The 24,431-nt window shown below is 39.4% G+C and overlaps 1 protein-coding gene across 2 annotated transcripts in view; it reads left to right on the top strand.

Moving 5' to 3' along the window:
- The window catches only part of GLMN (glomulin, FKBP associated protein), a 55,757-nt gene that overhangs the window by 13,780 nt on the left and 17,546 nt on the right, over positions 1 to 24,431 (top strand). For both annotated transcript variants that reach the window (XM_011974461.1, XM_011974460.1), the window contains exons 5-11: positions 794 to 902; positions 1,940 to 2,177; positions 4,500 to 4,602; positions 20,450 to 20,637; positions 22,326 to 22,379; positions 23,940 to 23,970; positions 24,073 to 24,162. In XM_011974461.1, coding sequence (XP_011829851.1) covers positions 794 to 902; positions 1,940 to 2,177; positions 4,500 to 4,602; positions 20,450 to 20,637; positions 22,326 to 22,379; positions 23,940 to 23,970; positions 24,073 to 24,162 — 813 coding nt within the window. The remainder of the gene's footprint in view (positions 1 to 793; positions 903 to 1,939; positions 2,178 to 4,499; positions 4,603 to 20,449; positions 20,638 to 22,325; positions 22,380 to 23,939; positions 23,971 to 24,072; positions 24,163 to 24,431) is intronic.

Below are 24,431 nucleotides of genomic sequence, written 5' to 3'. Positions count from 1 at the left end.
GTTCAAGGTCACATTTATCTTTTGGCAACATTAGAACTAGAATTAAAATCTCAGTCCTCTTTCTTTGTGGTACGTTCCTTAAAAGAGAATCGAAAGCCTAGAATACAAGTGATTAAAATGAAAGTAGGAATAGGGGTAGAACACAGATCAGTTGTGACTAACAACCTTAGAAAGAGACCGTTGGTAAAAGGCTAGTAGAGTTTAAAGGCAATATTTGATGGCTAAGAAAGAAAAATTCTGAGAAAAAGGATGTTATAAGAAACTGCTTAGTGATCAGTGTAAATATACCCAAATATATATTTGGAAGGAGAGCTCCGTCTGTATGAGTTATTGACTAAGGGAGCTGGGAGCTTTTTAAAAAAACAGTCAAGTGAGATGATAAAATATTGCCAGTCAGAAAGCAATGCAAAGTTTCACCTGTTTAAAAAATACAGAAGCGATTCCGGACTAGCCTAAATAGGCTTGCAGCGTGGGATTGAAAGGTCCCACCTGCTGGAGCCCCTGGGAATTTATTAAGGCAATTTCAGAGTAGACAGGTGAAGCACAAAGGAAACGTGAGCTTAAAGATCCATTGACTTCTTGCTGCTTTTTAGTTTTATAGTTACTTGACCATCACAGATTCTGTATTTTGCTAGTGCATATTTTTTTTAACAATTGTATAAATAATTTTAATGTTAAGCAAAAACATAATTGTATAATATTTTTTGTCAATATATGTCTTCTTAAAAATAGTAATAATGTGGCTTTAAATACAACTTGTATTAAACAGGTTCAATTGTGAATATTTTTATAGTTATGCAATCCAAAGGAATTATTGTTGGGTTTGCTTGAACTGATTGAAGAGCCCTCTGGAAAACAGATATCCCAAAGTATTCTTCTTTTGCTTCAGCCATTACAAACAGGTAATGAGAATTTTGAGATCAGAGTACTTCTTGTTGTATCTTTAAGTGCCTTGATGGTTACCCCAAAATGTCAATACTACACCAAAGTTTACAGCTAATTAGTGAGTACTCTGCTTAAACGAATAATAGCAATGCCAATGTGAATTCTGCTGCTCATGGAAAGATTATAGTATCTGGCCAGAGTGGGTACCCAGTAAATATTCTGTTGAATGTCCTACTATTTTTCATGTGCTGTATTGAAACCTATACCTTTTTGCCTAACCTTCCTATCTGCTGCTTAAATCTAGAATTTTCTCCCGAAACATATTTCAAGGATTACCTCTGTGGTGTCTGCAGTACTAAATCTGATAGCATTATAGTAGTCCAGAAGAGTATCAGGCAGGACATTACTCAGCCTCTGCTTTGGGAGGTGGATTGGGCATAGCAAAGGTACTGCTGAAGAATGAAATAAGGAGATATGGCATGATAAGGCTCCATGGCTGAGTGCAGTAACAATATTGGTAGGTAATGCGTCTTGGCAACCGAGGCAGACAGTATCCATGGGAAAAGGTTATTTTTCATTTTAGGAAATTCATTTATCTCACAATCTGATAGAGGGACCTGGAATCAGAAATTATATTTGTTTTAAATATGAATGCCTACCAGTTTCATACCACCTATAATATTCTGTCTTCTAGGGGAAAAAAATCTAATAATACCACCTCCTATTTGTATAGTGCTTTGCAGTTTACAATACACTCTCATATTTTGTGCTTATAACACAAAAAACATGGGAAGAACATGTTTCTTAAGTACATAGCCTGTTACACATAGTCGGTTATAAACATAACCTAAACAGCATTTCATGGCAAGATGCTGTGTTATTTTATGCACAACTAAGAAGAAAAAAACACTGCCAGTTAGACTGTGATGTGTCATCTTGATTTCAAGAGCTGTTAAAATATGGAAGGAGGAGGTATCTTGTAATTCCACATTTGCCGAATTTCTTGTCCCGTGTTTAGCATACTTGATGAGCGACAACTTGATCTTTGTTCTAGTGATTCAGAAAGTTCATAACAAGGCATATTCAATTGGATTAGCATTGTCTACCCTTTGGAATCAGCTATCTCTTCTTCCTGTTCCATACTCAAAAGAACAAATACAAATGGATGACTATGGCCTTTGTCAGTGTTGCAAGGCCTTAATAGAGTTCACTAAGCCTTTTGTGGAAGAAGTCATTGATAACAAAGAAAACTCACTGGAAAATGAAAAGTTGAAGGATGAATTACTGAAATTGTAAGTATAATTTTAAGAACATCTCACAATGGACTTAAGTAATTGATAGTTCAGTTATTTTATGTTTCTTCACCTTGTTTGACATGTAAATAGAAATCTAGTTTCACATTTTGAATTTCAGAAGAAGGTAGGGTTCAACTGATACAGCATGGGGACTTGAGACATTTATATTTAAAAAAATTATAGGCCGGGTGTAGTGGCTCACACATGTAATCCCATCACTTTGGGAGACTGACATGAGAGGATTGTTTGGGGCCAGGAGTTTGAGACCAGCCTTGGCAACACAGCGAGACCCCCATCTCTACAAAAAAAAATTTAAAAATTAGCTGGATGTAGTGGCATATACCTGTAGTGCTACTACTTGGGAGGCTGAGGCTAGAGGATGGGTTGAATCCAGGAGTGTGAGGCTGCAGTGAGTGATGATCGGCCACTGTACTCCAGCCTGGGCAACAGAGCAAGACCCTGTCTTTAAAAAACTAATTAATAAAATAATTATAAAACCAAAATCCATTCATTTACTTTATATTCTTCTTTGTATTGCCTTTATTCATCATAGTAAGTGAATAATGAAAGTGGGGGAAATAGATACATGTAGCTCAGGGTGAGTGTGGGAAATAGATATATGTAGCTCTATGGAGAAATTGTGTTTTACTCTTTCAAAGAAAGCAGCAGAAGGACCACCAGACAGAACATCCAACTTGACTACAAAAATAGTAGTAGAGTATCCACCCAACAGCATTCCCTCCATGGGTGCTATAGACTAAACATGTACTGTTCAATGTGGCTGTAGCATGTGACATATGGCTGGTCAAAATTCAGATGTACTTTAAGTATAAAATATCCCCTGGATTTTGAAGATTTGTTATTTAAAAAAAAAAACAAAAACACACAGTAAAATACCTCAATAATTTTTATATTGATAACATGTTGAAATGACAATGTTTCAGATATATTGGGTTAAGATAAATTATTAAAATCATCTCTCCCATTCTTACTACTTTTTTCATATGTCTACTAAAAGATCTTATATGTAGGGCTATGTTATATTTCTATTGGACAGTGATAGACTAGATTATTTAATTACATGGACCAGTAATTTTTAAATTTTGGCTACTTGGAGGCTGAGGCAGGAGGATCACTTGAGGCCAGGAGTTCAAGACCAACTTAGGCAACACAGCAAGACCTCATCTCTAAAAAATAGAATATAAAATAATATTTTAATTTTGGAGACATGCTATTTTTAGCTTCCTACTTGTCAGGACATTTAAAAAAAATTAACAGCCAGATATGGTGGCTCACGTCTGTAATCCTAACACTTTGGGAGGCCAAGGTGGGAGATTGCTTGAGGTCAGGAGTTTGAGACCAGCCTGGGCAACATAGTGAGACCCTGTCTCTACAAAAAATAAAAAAGTTAGCTGGGCACAGTGTTGTGTGCCTGTAGTCCAAGCTACTTGGCAGGCTGCGGCAGGAGGATCCTTTGGGCCCAGGAGTTTGAGGTTACAGTGTGCTATTATTGTGCCACTGCATTCCAGCCTGGGTGACAGAGACCCTGTCTCAAAAAAAAGTTTTTTACCATTTATAAAATCCATTATCTCATAAAAGAAAAGATATTTTAACTAAAGAAATAGGAAAGGCTTAATCCCAGAATAAAGTTTCATTTTCTAAATAAAACAAGTAGAGCTGTGTGAAAAAATGACTATTTCCTGATTTTTTCTTTGAACTAATGAAAACAACATCATAGACTAGCACTGGCCCTCAAACATTCAGAATTCAATGGAATAGTTCAGATGTAGAAGTCAGTCTTAGCATGTTGAGTCTCCCAAGGTGTTCTCATGTTCTCCCTATTACTAGTACGAACGACGTTACATCAACAGTTTTATAGAACATTAAGTTATTGATGCTTGTCTTAATCTACTTGTGCTGATATAACAGACTACCTAAGACTGGGTGATTTATAATGAACGAAATTCATTGGTTCCCAGTTCTGGAGGCTGGGAAGTCTACAGTTAAGGCGCTGGCATCTGGCAAGGGCCTTCTAGCTGTGTCATAATGTGGCTGAAGGTAAAAGGGCAAAAGGCAAAAGTGGGCTGAACTTGCCCTTTTACAAGAGCATTAATCTCATGCATGAGAGTGGAGCCCCCTTGGCCTAATTCCCACCTCTTTATGGCAGTTAAATTTCAACATGAGTTTTGGAGAGGAGAGTCATTCAAACCATAGCAGTGCTTATGTTATTTTTCAAGTAAAATTAACTTAGATTTGAAGAACTAGGGATTTTATACTTGGAAGTGTTGATTTCATAGTTACCTATTTCTTATGTCTTAGTTGTTTCAAAAGCTTGAAATGCCCTTTGCTGACAGCACAATTCCTTGAACAGTCTGAAGAAGGTGGAAATGATCCTTTCAGGTATTTTGCATCAGAAATAATAGTAAGTACAGCTAATTTAATCTGCTATAATCTCAAATGTTATCCCACTATATTCTCAGTACTGCACATGTAAATTGATACATTCATTAATAAAGAAATATGTATTTTTTGTAGAACACATAAAAGATGGAAAATAAAACAGCAATAATTTTATTATCCAAAGATAAATATTGATATCCTCCAGGCTTTTTTCTTATATACTTATTTATAATAATACATATATATAAAATTTTCAAAGATTATATATGTATTCTTATAATCTACGTTTTTCCTCTTCAACAGTATATTATGAATATTTTTCCATTGGCTTAATAGCGTCCTATGGTATGAACTTAGCATAATGTATTTCACCTATGCCATATAGTTCAACATTTGGATTGTTACTAATTTTTCATTATTGTAGGACAACTCCAACTTTCTTTTTTTTAACTGTTAAGTCTATTATAAGTAACCTAGTAACTAAATTTTTGTATACTTCTAAAATTATTTCCTTAAAATTCCTAGAGTAGAAGTTCCATGCCCCATGATAAATATTTTCAAAATAGCTCCATATATAAGTAAATTTTATTTTAAAAGCAATTTGGCTGTATGCATCAATAGTATTTTAAAATGTACTCAGATTCTGTATTAGAGAAATAATCTGAAATATTAAAAAATGTATTTTAAGTTGATGTTTATGAATTTCAAAAGAGCAGTCCATGTGGCCGTGTAGTTTTCTTCAGCCATGTTCAGCTACATGAGTGCAGGTACAGCATAGGAGTAACATTTGGTTTAATTAGGGTGAGGTTTTGAGAACCTCATCCCTCTTGTAGAGAGCAAGAGGGGGGCAAGGGATTGAGCATGTATGTAAGGTGATTTTTTTTTTCAATTATATAAGTTCTAAGTTACATGTGCACAACGTGCAGGTTTGTTACATAGGTATACATGTGCCATGTTTGTTTGCTGTACCCATCAACTCATCGTTTACATTAGGTATTTCTCCTAATGCTATCCCTCCCCCAGGCCCCCATGTCCCGACTGGCCCTGGTGTGTGATGTTCCCCACCCTGTGTCCATGTGTTCTGTCCTACCTATGAGTAAGAACATGCGGTGTTTGGTTTTCTGTTCTTGTGATAGTTTGCTTAGAATGATGGTTTCCAGCTGCATCCATGTCCCTGCAAAGGACATGAACTCATCCTTTTTTATGGCTGCATAGTATTTCATTGTGTGTATGTGCCACATTTTCTTAATCCAGTCTATCATTGATGGACATTTGGGTTGGTTCCAAGTCTTTGCTATTGTGAATAGTGCCCCAAGAAACACATGTGCATGTGTCTTTATCGTAGAATGATTTATAATCCTTTGGGTATATGCCCAGTATTGAGATCGCTGGGTCAAATGGTATTTCTAGTTCTGGATCCTTGAGGAATCGCCACACTGTCTTCCACAATGGTTGAACTAATTTACACTCCCACCAACAGTGTAAAAGCATTCCTATTTCTCCACATCCTCTCCAGCACCTGTTGTTTCATGACTTTTTAATGATTGCCATTCTAACTGGCATGAGATAGTATCTCATTGTGGTTTTCATTTGTGTTTCTCCAATGACCAGTGATGATGAGCATTTTTTTATGTCTGTTGGCTGCATAAATGTCTTCTTTTGAGAAGTGTCTATTCATATCCTTTGCCCACTTTTTGATGGGGGCTGTTTGTTTTTTTCTTACAAATTTAAGTTCCTTGTAGATTCTGGATATTAGCCCTTTGTCAGATGGATAGATTGCACAAATTTTCTCCCATTTTGTACGTTGCCTGTTCACTCTGATGATAGTTTCTTTTGCTGTGCAGAAGCTCTTTAGTTTAATTAGATACCATTTGTCTATTTTGGCTTTTGTTGCCATTGCTTTTGGTGTTTTAGTCATGAAGTCTTTGCCCATGCCTATGTTCTGAATGGTATTACCTAGGTTTTCTTTTAGGGTTTTTATGGTGTTAGGTCTTACATTTAAGTCTTTAATCCATCTCGAGTTAATTTTTGTATAAGGTGTAAGGAAGGCATCCAGTTTCAGCTTTCTACATATGGCTAGCCAGTTTTCCCAGCACCGTTTATTAAATAGGGAATCCTTTCCCCATTGCTTGTTTTTGTCAGGTTTGTCAAAGATCAGATGGTTGTAGATGTGTAGTGTTATTTCAGAGGCCTCTGTTCTGTTCCATTGGTCTGTGTATCTGTTTTGGTACCAGTACCATACTGTTTTGGTTACTGTAGCCTTGTAGTGTAGTTTGAAGTCAGGTAGCATGATGCCTCCAGCTTTGTTCTTTTTGCTTAGGATTGTCTTGGCTGTACGGGCTCTTTTTTGGTTCCATATGAACTTTAAAGTAGTTTTTTCCAACTCTGTGAAGAAAGTCAGTGGTAGCTTGATGGGGATGGCATTGAATCTGTAAATTACTTTGGGCAGTATGGCCATTTTCATGATACTGATTCTTCCTATCCATGAGCATGGAATGTTCTTCCATTTGTTTGTGTCTTCTTTTATTTCGTTGAGCAGTGGTTTGTAGTTCTCCTTGAAGAGGTCCTTCACATCTCTGGTATATTGGATTCCTAGCTATTTTATTCTCTTTGTAGTAATTGTGAATGGGAGTTCACTCATGATTTGGCTCTCTGTTTGTCTATTATTGGTGTATAGGAACACTTGTGATTTTTGCACATTGATTTTGTATTCTGAGACTTTGCTGAAGTTGCTTATCAGCTTAAAGAGATTTTGGTCTGAGACAATGGGGTTTTCTAAATATACAATCATGTCATCTGCAAACAGAGACAATTTGACTTCCTCTTTTCTTAATCAAATACCTTTATTGCTTTCTCTTGCCTGATTGCCCTAGCCGGAACTCCAACACTTTGTTGAACAGGAGTGGTGAGAGAGGGCATCCTTGTCTTGTGCTGGCTTTCAAAGGGAATGCTTCCAATTTTTTGCCCATTCAGGCTGTGGGTTTGTCAAAAAAGCGCTTATTATTTTGAGATATGTTCCATCAGTACCTAGCTTATTGAGAGTTTTTAGCATGAAGGACTGTTGAATTTTGTCAAAGGCCTTTTCTGCATCTATTGAGATAATCATGTGGTTTTTTGTCATTGGTTCTGTTTATGTGGTGGATTACATTTATTGATTTGCATATGTTGAACCAGCCTTGCATCCCAGGGATGAAGCTGACTTGATTGTGGCGGATGAGATTTTTGATGTGCTGCTGGATTCAGTATTTTATTGAGGACTTTTGCATCGATGTTTATCAGGGATATTGCCCTAAAATTCTCTTTTTTTGTTGTGTCTCTACCAGGCTTTGGTATCAGGATGATCCTGGCCTCATAAAATGAATTAGGGAGGATTCCCTCTTTTTCTATTGATTGGAATAGTTTCAGAAGGAATGGTACCATCTCCTTTTTGTACCTGTGGTAGAATTCAGCTGTGAATCTGTCTGGTTCTGAACTTTTTTTGGTTGGTAGGCTATTATTGCCTCAATTTCAGAACCTGTTATTGGTCTATTCAGAGATTCAACTTCTTTTTGATTTAGTCTTGGGAGGGTGTATGTGTCCAGAAATTTATCCATTTCTTCTAGATTTTCTAGTTTATTTGCATAGAGGTGTTTATACTATTCTCTGATGGTAGTTTGTATTTCTGTGAGATCAGTGGTGATATCACCTTTATCATTTTTTACTGTGTCTATTTGATTCTTCTCTCTTTTCTTCTTTATTAATCTTGCTAGAGGTCTATGTATTTTGCTGATCTTTTCAAAAAACCAGCTCCTGGATTCACTGATTTTTTTTTTTGAAGGGTTTTTTGTGTCTCTATCTTCTTCAGTTCTACTCTCATCTTAGTTATTTCTTGCCTTCTGCTGGCTTTTGAATTTGTTTGCTCCTGCTTCTCTAGTTCTTTTCATTGTGATGTTAGGATGTCATTTTAGCTCCTTCCTGCTTTCTTTTGTGGTCATTTAGTGCTACAAATTTCCCTCTACTTACTGCTTTAAAAGTGTCCCAGAGATTCTGAAACGTGTCTTTGTTCTCATTGTTTTCAAATAACATCTTTATTTCTGCCTTCATTTCGTTATTTACCCAGTAGTCATTCAGGAGCAGGTTGTTCAGTTTCCATGTAGTTGTGCTGTTTTGAGTGAGTTTATTAATCCTGAGTTCTAATTTGATTGCACTGTGGTCTGAGAGACAGTTTGTTGTGATTTCTGTTCTTTTACATTTGCTGAGTAGTATTTTACTACCAATTATGTGGTCAGTTTTAGAATAAGTATGATGTGGTGCTGAGAAGAATGTATATTCTGTTGATTTGTGGGGGAGGGTTCTGTAGATGTCTATTAGGTCCACTTGGTCCAGAGCTGAGTTCAAGTTCTGGATATCCTTGTTAACCTTCTGTCTCATTGATCTGTGTAATATTGACAGTGGGGTGTTAAAATCTCCCATCATTATTGTGTGGGAGTCTAAGTCTCTTTGTAGGTCTCTGAGGACTTGCTTTATGAATCTGGGTGCTTCTGTATTGGGTGCATATATATTTAGGATAGTTAGCTCTTCTTGTTAAAGTTATCCCTTTACCATTATGTAATGGCCTTCTTTGTCTCTTTTGGTCTTTGTTGGTTTAAAGTCTGTTTTATCAGAGACTAGGATTGCAACTCTTGCTTTTTTGTTTTGTTTTGTTTTCCATTCGCTTGGCAGATCTTCCTCCATCCCTTTATTTTGAGTCTGTGTGCATCTTTGCACGTGAGATGGGTCTCCTGAATACAGCAAACTGATGGGTCTTGACTCTATCCAATTTGCCAGTCTATATTTTTTATTTGGGGCATTTAGCCCATTTACATTTAAGGTTAGTATTGTTATGACTGAATTTGATCCTGTCATTATGATGTTAGCTGGTTATTTTTCCCATTAATTGATGTGGTTTCTTCATAGCGTTACTGGTTTTTACCATTTTGCATGTTTTTGCAGCGGCTGGTACTGGTCGATCCTATTCATGTTTAGTGCTTCCTTCAGAAGCTCTTGTAGGGCAGGCCTGGTGGTGACAGAATCTCTCAGCATTTGCTTGTCTGTAAAGGATTTTATTTCTCCTTCACTTATGCACCTTAGTTTGGCTGGATATGAAATTCTGGGTTGAAAATTCTTTTCTTTAAGAATGTTGAATACTGGCCCCCACTCTCTTCTGACTTGTAGGGTTTCTGCCGAGAGATTCGCTTAGTGTGATGGGCTTCCCTTTGTGGGTAACCCAACCTTTCTCTCTGGCGGCCCTTAAAAGTTTTCTGTTCACTTCCACCTTGGTGAATCTGACAATTATGTGTCTTGGAGTTGCTCTTCTCGAGGAGTATCTTTGTGGTGGTCTCTGTATTTTCTGAATTTGAATGTTGGCCTGCCTTGCTAGGTTATGGAAATTTTCCTGGATAATATCCTGAAGAGAGTTTTCTAACTTTGTTCCATTCTCTGTGTCACTTTCCGGTACACCAGTCAAATGTAGATTTGGTCTTTTCACATAGTCCCATATTTCTTGGAGGCTTTATTCGTTTCTTTTCACTCTTTTTTCTCTAATCTTGTCCTCTCACTTTATTTCATTAATTTGATCTTCAGTCACTGATACCCTTTCTTCCACTTGATCGAATCAGCTACTGAAGCTTGTGCATGCATCACGTAGTTCTCGTGCCATGGTTTTCAGCTCCATCAGGTCACTTAAGGTCTTCTCTACACTGTTTATTCTAGTTAGCTATTCGTCTAACCTTTTTTCAAGGTTTTTAGCTTCCTTGTGACAGGTTAGAACATGCTCCTTTAGCTCGGAGAAGTTTGTTATTACTGACCTTCTGAAGCCTACTTCTGTCAACTAGTTGTGAAACTCATTCTCTGTCCAGTTTTGTTCCCTTGTTGGCCAAGAGCTGTGATCCTTTGGAGGAGCAGAGGCGCTCTGTTTTTTGGAAATTTCAGGTTTTTTGCTCTGGTTTCTCCCCATCTTTGTGGTTTTATCTACCTTTGATCTTTGATGATGGTGACCTACAGATGGGGTTTTGGTGTAGATGTCCTTTTTATTGATGATGATGCTATTCCTTTCTGTTTGTTAGTTTTCCTTCTAACAGTCAGATCCCTCAGCTGCAGGTCTGTTGGAGTTTGCTAGAGGTCCACTCCAGACCCTGTTTGCCTGGGTATCACCAGTGGAGACTGCAGAACAGCAAATATTCCTGCCTGAACCCTCCTCTGGAAGCTTTGTCCCAGAGGGGCACCCGCCTGTTTGAGGTGTCTGTCGGCCCCCTACTGGAAGATGTCTCCCAGTCAGGCTACATGGGGGTCAGGGACCTACTTGAGGAGGCAGTCTGTCCATTATCGGAGCTCAACGGCCATGCTGAGAGAACCACTGCTCTCTTCAGAGCTGTCAGACGTTTAAGTCTGCAGAAGCTATCTGCCACCTTTTGCCCTGTCCCCAGAGGTGGAATCTATAGAGGCAGTAGGCCTTTCTGAGTTGTGATGGGCTCCGCCCAGTTCGTGCTTCCAGGCCTCTTTGTTTACACTGTGAGCTACTCAAACCTCAGCAGTGGCGGACGCCCCTTCGCCTGTCCAGCTGCAGCCTCACAGGTCAATCTCAGACTGCTGTGCTAGCAGTGAGCAAGGCTCCGTGGGTGTGGGATCCACCAAGCCAGGCACGGGAGGGTATCTCCTGGTCTGCCAGTTACTAAGACTGTGGGAATAGCACAATATTTGGTCAGGAGTATACCGTTGCTCCAGATACAGTCTGTCATGGCTTCCCTTGGCTAGGAAAGCGAAATGCGCTGACCCCTCGTGCTTCCCGGGTGAGGCGATGCCCCACCCTGCTTCAACTTGCCCTCCGTGGGCTGCACCCACTGTCCAGCCAGTCCCAATGAGATGAACCAGGTACCTCAGTTGGAAATGCAGAAATCACCCATCTTCTGCATCAGTCTCGCTGGGAGCTGCAGACCGGAGCTGTTCCTATTCAGCCATCTTGGAAGTGACTCTTTTTTTTTTTTTTTTGAGACAGAGTCTTGCTCTGTCATCCAGGCTGTGGTTCAATGGCACGATCTCAGTTCTCTGCAATCTCCACCTCCTAGGTTCAAGCAATTCTCCTGCCTTAGTCTCCTAAGTAGCTGGGATTACAGGCACCCGCCACCACGCCTGGCTAATTTTTTGTATTTTTAGTAGAAATGGAGTTTTGCCATGTTGGCCAAGCTGGTCTCAAACTCCTGACCTCAGGTGATCCACCCGCCTCAGCCTCCCAAAGTCAGGAATTACAGGTGTGAGCCACTGCACCTTGCCACAAGGTGATTTTAATGTACAAAATGACTTTATTGATGGACATAGAATTTAAGCTGGGTAAGGAGTGAAGTTAGGACATACTAAATGCAAGAGACAGTGAAAAGGTGATTGGATCATTAGGTTGTAGAACCTGATGTGGGTGACAAATGTTTGGAGTTAGGTTACTAAAAGGGGTGAACTGAAAAAATAGGTGTAAAGAATAGGATGCTTGAAAATAGTATTATGGAAAGATTATAGTTACTAGCATCAATGTCTGGGGTGTGAACATGAGAGGGTGTTCTAAAGGAGAGGGTAGAGGCCAAGGTCATTGGACTAGAGAAAATAGATTTCTGAGATTTCTTTGGTTGTACGTTTAAATCCCACAGAATTATAATGTTGGAAAGCCACGTGATGGGGTGACCTTGGGGTCTACTAACTGCAACAAGGAGGGGTAGAAATGGTAAAGTCATAAAAAATGAGTTTCAGAGTTGAGGGAGTTTTAGAGAGGATGGGGAGAGAATGGTGTAGAAGCAGCAAGGAGAACAGATGTATTCCCAGGCTCAGTGGTACAATGGGTATAGATGAAAAATATAGCAGTCTTTTGAAGGGTTGCAGAGAAAGCAGTTGTTTTCAGATGAGAGCCAATTTTCATTTAGGAGAGATGGAAAAAGGGGTAATATGAAGGGATGCTAGAAGTTTATGGGAATAAATTCTGAAGATGAGAGATGACTTGGTGACTGATATAATTAGGAATACATAATTTAATAAGGTTCATGCTGATGGTCACGATAATAGTGAAGAGGCTATGAGGGATGAAGAAGGAGAGGTGAAGGGTTTTCTCTGGAGCACACAAAAGTCTGGGGGCTCTTCATTGTTGCCAGTGCTAGAGTACAGTGTCATCTCCTGGAGGTGGTATAAGCACCATCACCTATGATGCGTATTTTGAGAAGACAACTATGAAAGTTGGAAACTATTAGAGGAAATCTGGTGATGCAGAAAAACCAAACTCAGTTTCTCCTACTATAGTCATAACAAGTTTCTGACACCAGATGTATGGAGTTCCCCTGCCCTGCCCCCTGCACTTCACAGCAAGCAAGCAAGCAGTTCTACCGTGGACACCAATTGGGTGTCCTCTAATTCAATTCCAACATTACCTACCTGGAGACAGTGTCAGATTTCACAGGTTGAGGACTGAATCCCTCAAGACTGCCCCCACTTCCAATGCCAGTCTCAAGCCGGAGGATGTTTTACCTGTGCTCTGACTGACTGGCTATAAATCAAGATTCCTTGGGTTTGATTAATTTGCTAGATAGGCTTACAGAACTCAGGGAACTGCTTACTTACATTTAGTGGTTTACTGTAAAGAATATTACCAAGGATACAGATGAAGAGATGCATAGGGCTTAGGTATAGGGGAGGAGGTACCAAGTTTCCATACCCTTCCTGGATGCACCACCCTACTGGAAACTTCGTGTGTTCAGCTTCCAGAAGCTTTCTGAATCCGATCATTTTGGATTTTTATGGAGGCTTCATTATGTAGGAATGATTAATTACATCATTGACCATTGGTAATCAACTGAATCTTCAGCCCCTCTCCTTTACTGAGGTGGGATGGGGGTGGGGCTGTGGGACTGAAAGGTCCAACCTTCTAATCACAGGGTTGGTTCCCTTGGCAACCAGCTCCCATCCTGAGGCTATCCAGGAGACCCAGCCATCAGTCAACTCAACAGCATAAAGACAGTTATCACTTTGGAGATTCCAAGGATTTTAGGAGTTATATCCCAGGAAGTGGGAACAAAGAGCAAATATATATTTCACAGTATCACAGATGTTAAATCTGGGAGTGATGTAATCAAACTGTGTTTAGGATTCATCACTTTAAAGGAAGATGACTAACGGGGATAAAATTGGAAGTAGGGAAGCCTTAGGAGTTAAGTAAGAAATGATGGGACAAGAGTATGGATATAGTTTTTGTTTGTTTCCTTTTTTTAATTGACTAAATTTAGGGTACATTCTGTTATTAAGTTAAAGATGAAGAAAGGGCAGATTTGAGAACTTCATAGTAGGTAAAACTGGCAAAATTTGGTCATTGATTGGATTTTGAATAGAACATGGATGAGGGTTTTTGCTTGCATAACTGGGCAGATGAAGGTGCCAATACTTGAGATAGAGAATACAGAGCAAGAATCTGGGGGTCTTGAGCTTTTAAATAAAATGTATTATAAAAATTTAAAAACATTCAGAAAAGTACTAAAAATAATGTAGCACATGCCCATGTACCCATCACCCAGCTTCAATAATTATGAACATTTTGCCAGTTTTGTTTTATCTATCCTCCTCCTTTTCTTGCTGTGGTATAACAAGTCCTAAACATAATTCATCTGTAAGTCTTTAAGGATGCTTCCCTAATGATAAGGGCTTTTTTTAAAAAACAAATAACCACCATGTTATCATGACACCTAACAAGATTTTATTACCTTTTGTTAAAATTTTTTGAGACAGGGTTTCACTCCCATTGCCTAAGCTGAAGGAAGTGGCATGATCTCGGCTCACTGAAACCTCTGCCTCCCGGGCTCAAGCAATTCTCCTGCCTCAGCCTCACTGCAGGCACCCATAGTCCCACCTGGCCAATTTTTGTATTTTTGGTAGAGACGGGGTTTTACCATGTTACCCAGGCTGGTCTCGAACTCCTGGGCTCAAGCGATCTGGCTGCCTTTGGCTTCCCAAAGTGCTGAGATTACAGGCGAGAGCCACTATTCCCGGCCTAATACCTAACAAGATTAACAATAATTTTTTAATGTGTATCTAATAACCAGAGAGAGAGTAGGTTTTTAAGGAATTTAAAATATAATATTTTAATATGTAAAATATATGTATATTTAATATAGAATTATATGTAACTGCGTGTATATATACTTTTTGAGTTAGGGTCTCGCTCTGTGGCCTAGGCTGGAGTGCAATGGCACAACCATAGCTCACTGCAGCCTCAACCTCCCAGGCTCAATTGATCCTTCCACCTCAGCCTCCTGGGTAGCTGGGACTTACAGGCATGCACTAGCATGCCTGGCTAATTTAAAATTTTGTTTTGTAGAGGTGAAGTCTTACTGTGCTGTACAGACTGGTCTTGAACTCCTGGGCTCAAGTGATCCTCCCACCTTGGCTTCCCAAAGTGCTGGAATTACAGGTCTGAGCCACCGTACCTGGCCAGGAGATACTTTGAATAAGATGGGTTGGGATTACCTAAAGAGGTGGCAAGAGAAAAGGGCTCAGGAGTGAACTCTAGAGAGTACCGGCACTTAAAATGAGCCCAAGAAAGAAGTCAGAAGTGGTAGAAATACACAGAAACTGGTGTAGTAGAGTTTCAGAAGGATAGAGGTGATCAGTACTGTTACATGCAACATAGAGGTACGCTGAAAAGCATCCATTGGATTTAGGAAGTAAGATGGCATTGTTAATCTTAGCAAGAAAAGTTTAAGTATAGTGCTGGAGACAAATCAGAATGGAGTTGACAGAAGAATGAATGACAGATGAGAAGAAGGTGATGACTAGTGTAAGCTATTCTTTGAAAGAGTTAGGTGAATAAGGAAGGAGGTAATAGCTAGAAGACATGAGCTAAGGGTAGGAAGGTAATGGAGATCGGAAGACTTGAGCATGTTTATAGCTGTTGGGGTGCAAACTGTTGAGAGAAAAATACAAGTGTTTATGAGATAACTGAAATAATGTGGCTTATGAGCAGATGGCTGGACATAGTATCAAGGAAGTAAGGAAGGTCCTAGAGAGGAAAAACTAATGGGTATCAAGGTAAGAAAACATGTTGAGAAATATGTAGCAGGAATGGGAACTTACAATTGAGAGGAATCGAAGATGGCGGCTCAGCCGCGGCGGCATCGCTCGCCTTGTGCAACGCCGCCCCAGGGTGACTTTTGTGATGGCACTGAGAGGGCGATTGACGAAGCTTCTTTTACGACCTCCATGGAGTGGGATACACAGGTGGTGAAGGGGTCCTCGCCGCTCGGCCCCGCAGGGCTGGGGGCTGAGGAGCCGGCCGCCGTCTCGCAGCTGCCGTCTTGGCTGCAGCCTGAGAGGTGCGCTGTTTTCCAGTGCGCACAGTGCCACGCCGTGCTCGCCGACTCGGTGCACCTCGCCTGGTACCTGTCGCGGTCCCTTGGGGCCGTGGTCTTCTCCAGAGTTACAAATAACGTCGTTTTGGAAGCGCCCTTCCTAGTTGGCATTGAAGGTTCACTCAAAGGCAGTACTTACAACCTTTTATTCTGTGGTTCCTGTGGGATTCCCATTGGTTTCCATCTGTATTCTACCCATGCTGCCCTGGCTGCCTTGAGAGGTCACTTCTGCCTTTCCAGTGACAAAATGGTGTGCTGAAAGAGAAGATAGTGCTAACGCACACTCGCTTAAAATCACTAATGAAGATTCTGAGTGAAGTGACTCCTGACCAGTCCAAGCCAGAAAACTGATCTTGTACAAAAGCTTGAGTGTCAGGTTCAGGCTTTATTGCTGTCTTCAACAACAAGTGCTGTTTAGTCATTTCTCAAAAAGACTGGCTTTGGGAAATGCAGTTTCTATCTACCGTTAGGCTGATTGTCCAAATGATTTGTGAAGCTGTTTTTAGAAGATGAGAAACTAAGGATTCTTCTGTTTTATAGCTATTTGCCTTAAGAACTTAGATTCTGATTGAATTCATAATACTTATTTCTGAAGATGTCTTTGACTGTAAATTTAGGAATTAAGATGCAAAGTCCCATGTGTCCTCTGATCTAAAGTTGCATGGTTGGTCTGAAAATAGAGTTGGGCTTAATGTTGAGTTCTAGTACTCCTGAATGGAGCAGTTGTTATGAATATTAATAAATCATTTTTTAACTTATGTAAAATACAGATCATAATATTCTATAGGTAATGTTTAATAAACTGCCTGAATAATAAAAAAAAAAAAAAAAGAGGAATCAAACCCACTGGCCTTGAATTTCTAGGTGAAGGAGAGATGATGTCTTAATAATGAGGAGGTAGAAATGGGCATTGAGTAAAAGGGCTTAAGGAAACTGGTAAAGGTTTGGAATACTGAGGGGAAAGGAAAGAGATGGTGGAAGGCCGTGGAAGCATGAGTCAGCAGTACTGAGCACTCAGTGGTGCTTGGAGACCACAACTGTAGTGGTAACAGTCTGTATTTTTTTATCCAGCAATACTCAGCTCCCTGTGTGTAGAAGTAGAGAAGGTAGACTGTAGTTATTTTTCCAAGGCTGGCATTTTACTGGGTAGATACTGCTGAAGGAAATACAGGGTGCAGATAGTTCAACTGGTCAATAATCCATGATCCAGGTTGGATAGGTAAAGAAGGGGTTAGGAGGGGATGCCTAGGTAGGTCAAAATGAAGGAATCACAGGACTGGAGAAGTCAGAAGTAGAAAAGCAGATTGCTAGGAGAGGGAGGGTGAGAGATTTTGGTCAGAAAATGGGGTATTGGAGTTTAAAGTATCAAATGCAGAATAGTTCCAGATGTTCAGAGATCTGGCATGGGATTAGGTACTAAAATGGTTTAGAACTAAAGGTCACTAGAATTTAGAAATTGAGAACCATGAGAGTAGATGCAGTGACTTGCTGCTTGATTGAAAAATAATAATAATAAAGGACCGTGAGACTAGCCTGTTATAGGGTTTATCTGCATGAACATTCAATTTTCCCAGGATCATAGCAGGAGTTGGGTAGAGAAAAAGATTATGAGAAGGTGCCAGAGTCTTCAGTGAATGTCAGGAAATTACCAGGAAGTCAGCATATGACAGAGAAACGGACAGTATGTTATCTGCATCAAAGGAAAATGTGCTTTTGTTGAAAAGTACAGAAAAAGCCAATACTACAAAACTATGCTAAGCCCCTACCTGTACTCCCCAGCCAACAGCTGCCTTCCGGACCCTGTGGTATAAAAGGTGTGAGAATGAGCATCTCCCACCAGAAATCAGACAGGTTTAGTTAAGGCAGTGAGGCAGAACAAGCATCCTATGAAGAGACTGAGGATGTAGGTGAGTGGTTCTAAAATCTCAGTAGAAGGAACATTGCAAGTACAAAGAGCCAGCAGTGAGGATGCACAGAGCAGTCTAGAAGTAGAGGTGAGACCAGCTAGGAGATGAAATGAGGAGATGTCTTCTGTTCTGTGCTGGAGAAGTACTGGTAAGTGTGGTGTGTTTGGGATTCACTGGCCTCAGCCATCCTTACTTTGGTACAAGTTATTTTGGTACAGAACCACTAGAATGTCCCAAAGGCTGTAGTACAGGAACATTCCTGAAAGGACAAAAGCTGCCATGAATTTTGAGAAGTTGTATGGTGGCAGGTACAGCCAGGGTGTGAGCAAGACTGCTGGATGGTGTGTGGGTAGATAGTGAAGGCCCAGATTTGGGAACAGATTGGACCTCAGATATCCAGAGCAGCACTGTAGAATCTAGTTGCATATAATGATGTTTTTAAAAGGGTATCCTAGGCTGGGCACGGTAGCTCACGCCTGTAGGCCCAGGCCTTTGGGAGGCCAAGGCGGCAGATCACTGAAGCCCAGGAGTTCAAGACCAGCCTGGGCTACATGGCAAAACCCCATCTCTATAAAAAAATTAAAAATAAAAGTAAAATAAAATAGTGGGCGTGGTGGCATGTACCTGTAGTCCCAGCTACTCAGGAGACTGAGGAAGGTGGATTGCTTGAGCCTGGGGAAGTCAAGGCTGCAGTGAGCCATGATCATGCCACTACACTCCAGCCTGAGTGACAGAGTGAGACCTTGTCGCAAAAAAAAAAAAAAGCCAAACAAACAAAAAAAGCAGGGCTACCTTACTCTGGAAGAAACACATGTAGCATTGGCTGAATAAAGAAATGAAGCTTCATGATGAAGGACATTTGGAATCAGTGCAATAAACTTTTTGTCTTGTAGCTATAACAAGAATGCATGGCTTTGAAAATCACTGCAGCAGTATATATTTAGCATCTGGTTGCTGAATAGCAGTCTCTTGTGACTGAGGATGATTTTCCATGGTTCCTTTTTGTATTCTGAAATGACTAATGGAACCATCTGGGATCAGCAGATTTTAACTCCCTGAAGGCTGGAAAAGACTTACTTGGCTTTATAATTCCCCACAAAGTCAGGCCCGGCGCTTTGCACTTAAGTGTTTATTGAATAAAAGAGTGACTTGTGTGGAAGTTATTCATTCTGCTTTAGCTGTTTTTGTCATTCATTCCCTTTTAACTCCTATATGGTAGTTTGTTGTGACTTTAACTTTCTTATGCTTTTTTTGTGGAGCTGCTCAATAAATATTTGACATAGGTATTATGCCGTTTTATGGCTCATCCAGTGTCACATAGCTGGTGAGTGGCAGAGCCAAAGCTCAAAATCAATTTCAGTGGATTCTGAAGGTCAGATGCTTTGCGGTACACTAGAATTAGTACCAGTATAAGAGGCATAGGGGTGATCCTGTTTCCTGAGCATAAAGCTTTATTTAGCCCTGTGGTCCTACCCACTCATGCAAGGATGCTTCTTTCTCATCTGACATGAGAGCCCAGATGACTTGAGAGATCAACAGTGTCTCCTCAACGCTGCCCTGCCCAGCGTTCCTGCAGCCCACTCTCTACAGGCAGACAGTGTCAGCGGAACGTTGTTCCTGGAGTATTCTTCATTTTAGTTGCTTTACCCTTGCTTCATATATTTGTGTGTCTCACATTTTAGATTGCGTTCAAATATCTGTGAAGCACTTTTTAAAAAAAAAAAATTGTGGTAAAATATACATAAAATTCATCATTTTAAACTTTTTTTAAACTATGATTCTGAATTTAGAATACTTCTGATGTATAAAATGCTATGTAAAATATGATTTTGCTGTTGGCTTCTGTATTAGTTTTTCACTGCTATATAACAAATTCCTATAAACTTAGCAGTTTAAAACAGCGTACCTTTGTTATCTCACAGTTTCTATGGATCAGGAGTCCAGCCACAGCTTAATTGGGTCCTCTGCTCAGGGTCTTATTGGGCTACAGGCCAGTTGTTGACTGGGCCTGTGGTCTTTATCAGAAGCTTAACTGGGAAAGATCCACTTCCAGGTTTCCGCTGTTGGCAGAATTCATTTCCTCCAAGCTGTAGGACTGAGGTGCCCATTTTCTTGCTGGCTGTCAGCGAGGGACCACATTTAGCTTCTAGGATCTGCCTGTAGTTGGTCCCTTGCCATGTAGTTCTGTCCATGAGCCTTCTCATAACATGGCAGCTTAGTTCTTTAAAGCCAGCAAGGGAGAGTTTCTGACTCTCAGGGAAGGCCTGGACCCCCTTTAAAAATCTACCTGATTAAGTTAAGGCCACCCAGGATGGTTTCCTTTCTGAATAACTCAAAATCAACTGATTTGGGACCTTAATTACTTCTGTAGAAACCCCTTCACTTTTGTCTTATAATCTAATCATGGGAGTGATATCTTGGCATATTCTGTTGGTTGAAAGCAAGTCTCGTAGGTCCCACTTATGCTCAAAGGGAGTGATTACACTCCCCTTGGTGAGAATATGGAGTCTGAAAACAGGGCAGGGGGCGTCTTAGAGTCTGTGTGCTACGGTTTCCTTTTTTATCCATTTCATAGGGTTTTTTATCAGCAATTGGACACCCTTTCCCCAAAATGATTTTTAATCATGGAAGGAAAAAGAGAACTTGGAATTACCTTGAATTTGAAGAAGAAGAAGATAAACAGTTAGCAGACTCAATGGCTTCTCTGGCATATCTAGTATTTGTACAGGGCATCCGTATTGATCAGCTTCCAATGGTCTTAAGGTAAGAGTTAGTGTTTGGTTTATTCATGTATTCCAAAAGGAGTTTCATAAAATTCTCATCTATCTAATGTCCAATATATGCATATTAACACACTAATACATTTTAAATAAATAATAAAGGCTATTTTTAATAAGAATGGTCCCAGCTATAATCTGTTAAAGATAGCAGTAGACAAGTAATGAAAGTGGGGGTGTTGAAATAGGTGTAAGGGAATGGTGGGGACAAGAATCAGAAGATGATAAACTGGGCTTGGTTTTGAAGCTTTTGAGACCACCCTGGAACTAGCCAGGTACCCAGGGGTATCATCATCTTTTCACTGGATTACTGCTGTAATCCTAAGTGGATATTAATATATCCACTTCGACTGCCTTTTAATTTAACACATTCTCAACATACCAGAAAGTGAAGCCTTAAAAGAAGTCCCTTACTGAAAACCCTCCAGTGGCTTCGTATTGCTTTAAGAATAATGTCTTAATCCCTTTGCATAACTTCTGAGACAAACTTATGCTTGGTCTGTTCCCTGCTTGATTGACCTGATTCATCTCCTACCACCTTTCCTCTTGTTTGCTATGCGCCAGTGACACAGACCTTCTTTTGTTTCTTGTTTAAATGTTATGCGTTTTCCAGCTATTTGGCCTTTGTATATGCTTAAAATTATCTTTATCCTTAAATGTCACTTTCTGAGCAAAGCCTTCACTCACCACCCAATTTAGGTTGAATCCTTCCATTATAATTACCTTGACCTTGTCTTCTTTTCCCACAATGTTCATTAAAATTATTTTTAAAATATATAATTTTATAATGTAATATCTTCTGGACTTTGAGTTCTGTGATAATAAGGATTGTGTTTTTGTCTCTAAGCATTGGGTGTTTGTGTGAGTTTGTATATTTATGAATATACCTAGGAGTATATTTGTATGTAAATGTTGCGATAATGGCTATCATTTGCATGTGCACCATGTGTGAAACATTATGCTAATAACTTTATATGCATTATCTCATCCTTATAATAAGCCTGTGAAATAGAGCATTCTTTCATTTTACAGATGAAAATAACAGGCTTAGACAGGTTAATATACCACCGAAGATCTAACTACTTTGTGGCATAAGGTGGGATTCAGACAGCTCTGTCTGACCCCAGAGCCTGTACTCTTAAGCATCACAGTCTATCACCAAAGTAACTTATACAGCATATGTGTATTGATTTGCTAGGGCTCCTGTAAAAAAGTGCTACCAACTGGATGGTTAAAATAACAGAAATAGTTTGTCTCATAGTTCTGGAGGCTCCTTCTGAGGGTTGTGAAGGAGAATCTTCTCCATGCCTCTCCCCTGGCTTCTGGTGATTTGCTTGCAATCTTTGATGGTCTTTGGCTTGTAGATGCATTATCCTGTTCTCTGCCTTCATGTTCATATGCTGTTCTCCCTGTGTGCTTGTGTCTGTCTCCAGACTTTCCTTTTTTATAAGGACAACAGTCATATTGGATTAGGGCCCACCCTAATAATCTCACTTTAAATTGATTCCCACCATAAAAACCCCTATCTCCAAATAAGGTCAGATTCTGAGGTACTGGAGGTATGGACTCTAACATATGTTTTTTGGGGGAGATACAATCCAACCCATAACAGTATGTATGTGCGTACATCTCTGTGTGTGTATTATATATATATTTGTTTTGTTTCTATTTTAGCCCATTGTACCTTTTGCAGTTTAATATGGGGCATATTGAAGTCTTTTTGCAAAGGTAAGATCATTTAGATGGTATCTCAAAATGAAATAGTGTTAAAATAGTCCTTGTTAAGATCAGCAGAGACTGCCTTCTCTTTGCTAGGCTCTAATTAATTAATTGGTTATTTTATAGAACAGCTTGGCAAATAATTCACGAGAGAGACAGAAATGAGTCAAAGAGGTTTTACACCAAAGTCTCTTTTATTTTAAACCTAAGACAGTATTAAGATTTTGTCTTAAGGGCTTTTCCAGTCATCTCTTTCTAAGGTTTCTTCCCTTATTCCAAAAGTTGGTAATTAAAACACCCCTACCCTACTGCATCCTCCTCCATCCTAAGGAAGGGCAGTCAATAAAAGACATTCATCCGTATTTTTCCTTCATGGACACAGTCTGTGAATTGCATCAAAAGGAAGGAGGTGTCTTGACTTCCACTTTTTATAATTGAGATTATTGACAGTGATATCATTTAATTACAACTTTTCTCGTTTGAGGTGCTAAGCAACAGGACTTTCTATTTAAAAAAAAAAAAAAAAAGGCCAGGCATGGTGGCTCACGACTGTAATCCCAGCACCTTGGGAGACCAAGGCAAGAGGATTGCTTTACCCCAGGAGTTCGAGGCCAGTCTCTCTCTCTACAAAAAATCTGAAAAATTAGCCAGGTGTGGTGGCGCATGCCCGTTGTCCCAGCTACTTGGGAGGCTGAGGTGAAAGAATTGCCTGTACCGGGGAGGTCTAGGCTTCAGTGAGCAGAGATCACACCACTGCAGTCCAGCCTGGGCAACAGAATAAGACCCTGTCTCAAAAGAGAAAAAAAAGGAAATTACAGAGTAACAAGTATACATAATTTCTAGACAGAAATTAAAGAATTTCGCAAAACTGTATGCTTTGTTTTCTTTCACTATAACATGTAACATGTGTAAATTATCCCCTGAGATCAGTTAGGGCTTTGCAATTATCCTCCTGGAACACTAGTGACAGTTTATCAATCCCATCTCTTACCAGGTGAAGGAAGATTTGTAACATGGCAATGTGCAAATCTTCAGCATACAAGGCAGGAATTTCCAAGGGTCTCCTGGCACAAGTAGTTACTAACTCTGTAAATTTGCTGTATTTTGTATGTGTTAATGATTTTATATTCATTACATTTAGTTTCTGTTATTCATACAGTGATAGTATGTATTGTTTTGAATCTAAGTCCTATATTCTTGAGATTTCCAAACTGCATAGTCATTGAATCTTTTTTTGAATAAAAAGAATTGGAAAGATTTTACAGAACAATCAACTGGAATATATAGCATTGGTTATATCAGGTATAGTTAGTGGAGATCTATTGTTTTGAAGTTAGGAAATAATCCCTGAATAGATTTATTTTGGTCAGATTTAGCGGTCTTAGCCAAACCAAAAGACAGATCAAAGATGGATTAAAACTTTTGATCAAGTTCTTCAACAGAATTTCTCCTTAATGATATGCGTTTTAAAAGTGTTAAAATTTCAAGTTTTGCTGTATTTTTCATCAGATGAAGTATCCTTCTAAAATAGTTTACAAATTCATGATAAATTGTAATATTATTTTTCAGAACAGAAGAGTCTGTTATCTCCAAAGGATTGGTAAGATGTTTGTTCCCATTATAACTTAAATACATAGTCTTGTCAACAAATAACAGCTGTTGACTTCACTATATATGTATCTGCATATATTTTAATCTGTAGGAGCTGCTGGAGAATAGTTTATTGAGAATAGAAGACAGTAGTCTACTTTACCAGTACTTAGAAATCAAGAGTTTTCTTACAGTACCTCAGGTAAATAAAATATGTATTCTAATATTGAAAATAGCCCTTTGCCTGTTCTGAACTTAAAGTAAGGTCTTTTCTGATTCCTTTCCCACTCTCTTCTCTGCAACCTTTGAAAACTCTGGTGTAATGCTGTCCAGTAGAACTTTGACAATATGAAAGCCACTAACCAAATTGAACACTTGAAATGTGACTAAGGAACTAAGTTGTTTTGTGTGTGTGTGTTATTTTTTTTTTTTGAGACGGAATCTCGCTCTGTCACCCAGGCTGGAGTGCGG

The sequence above is a fragment of the Mandrillus leucophaeus genome, unplaced genomic scaffold (assembly GCF_000951045.1).
Source record: "Mandrillus leucophaeus isolate KB7577 unplaced genomic scaffold, Mleu.le_1.0 Scaffold1457, whole genome shotgun sequence".
NCBI classification, from domain to species: domain Eukaryota; kingdom Metazoa; phylum Chordata; class Mammalia; order Primates; family Cercopithecidae; genus Mandrillus; species Mandrillus leucophaeus.
Note: the sequence above shows the minus strand (reverse complement) of the source record. Positions and strands in the feature narration are given on the sequence as shown.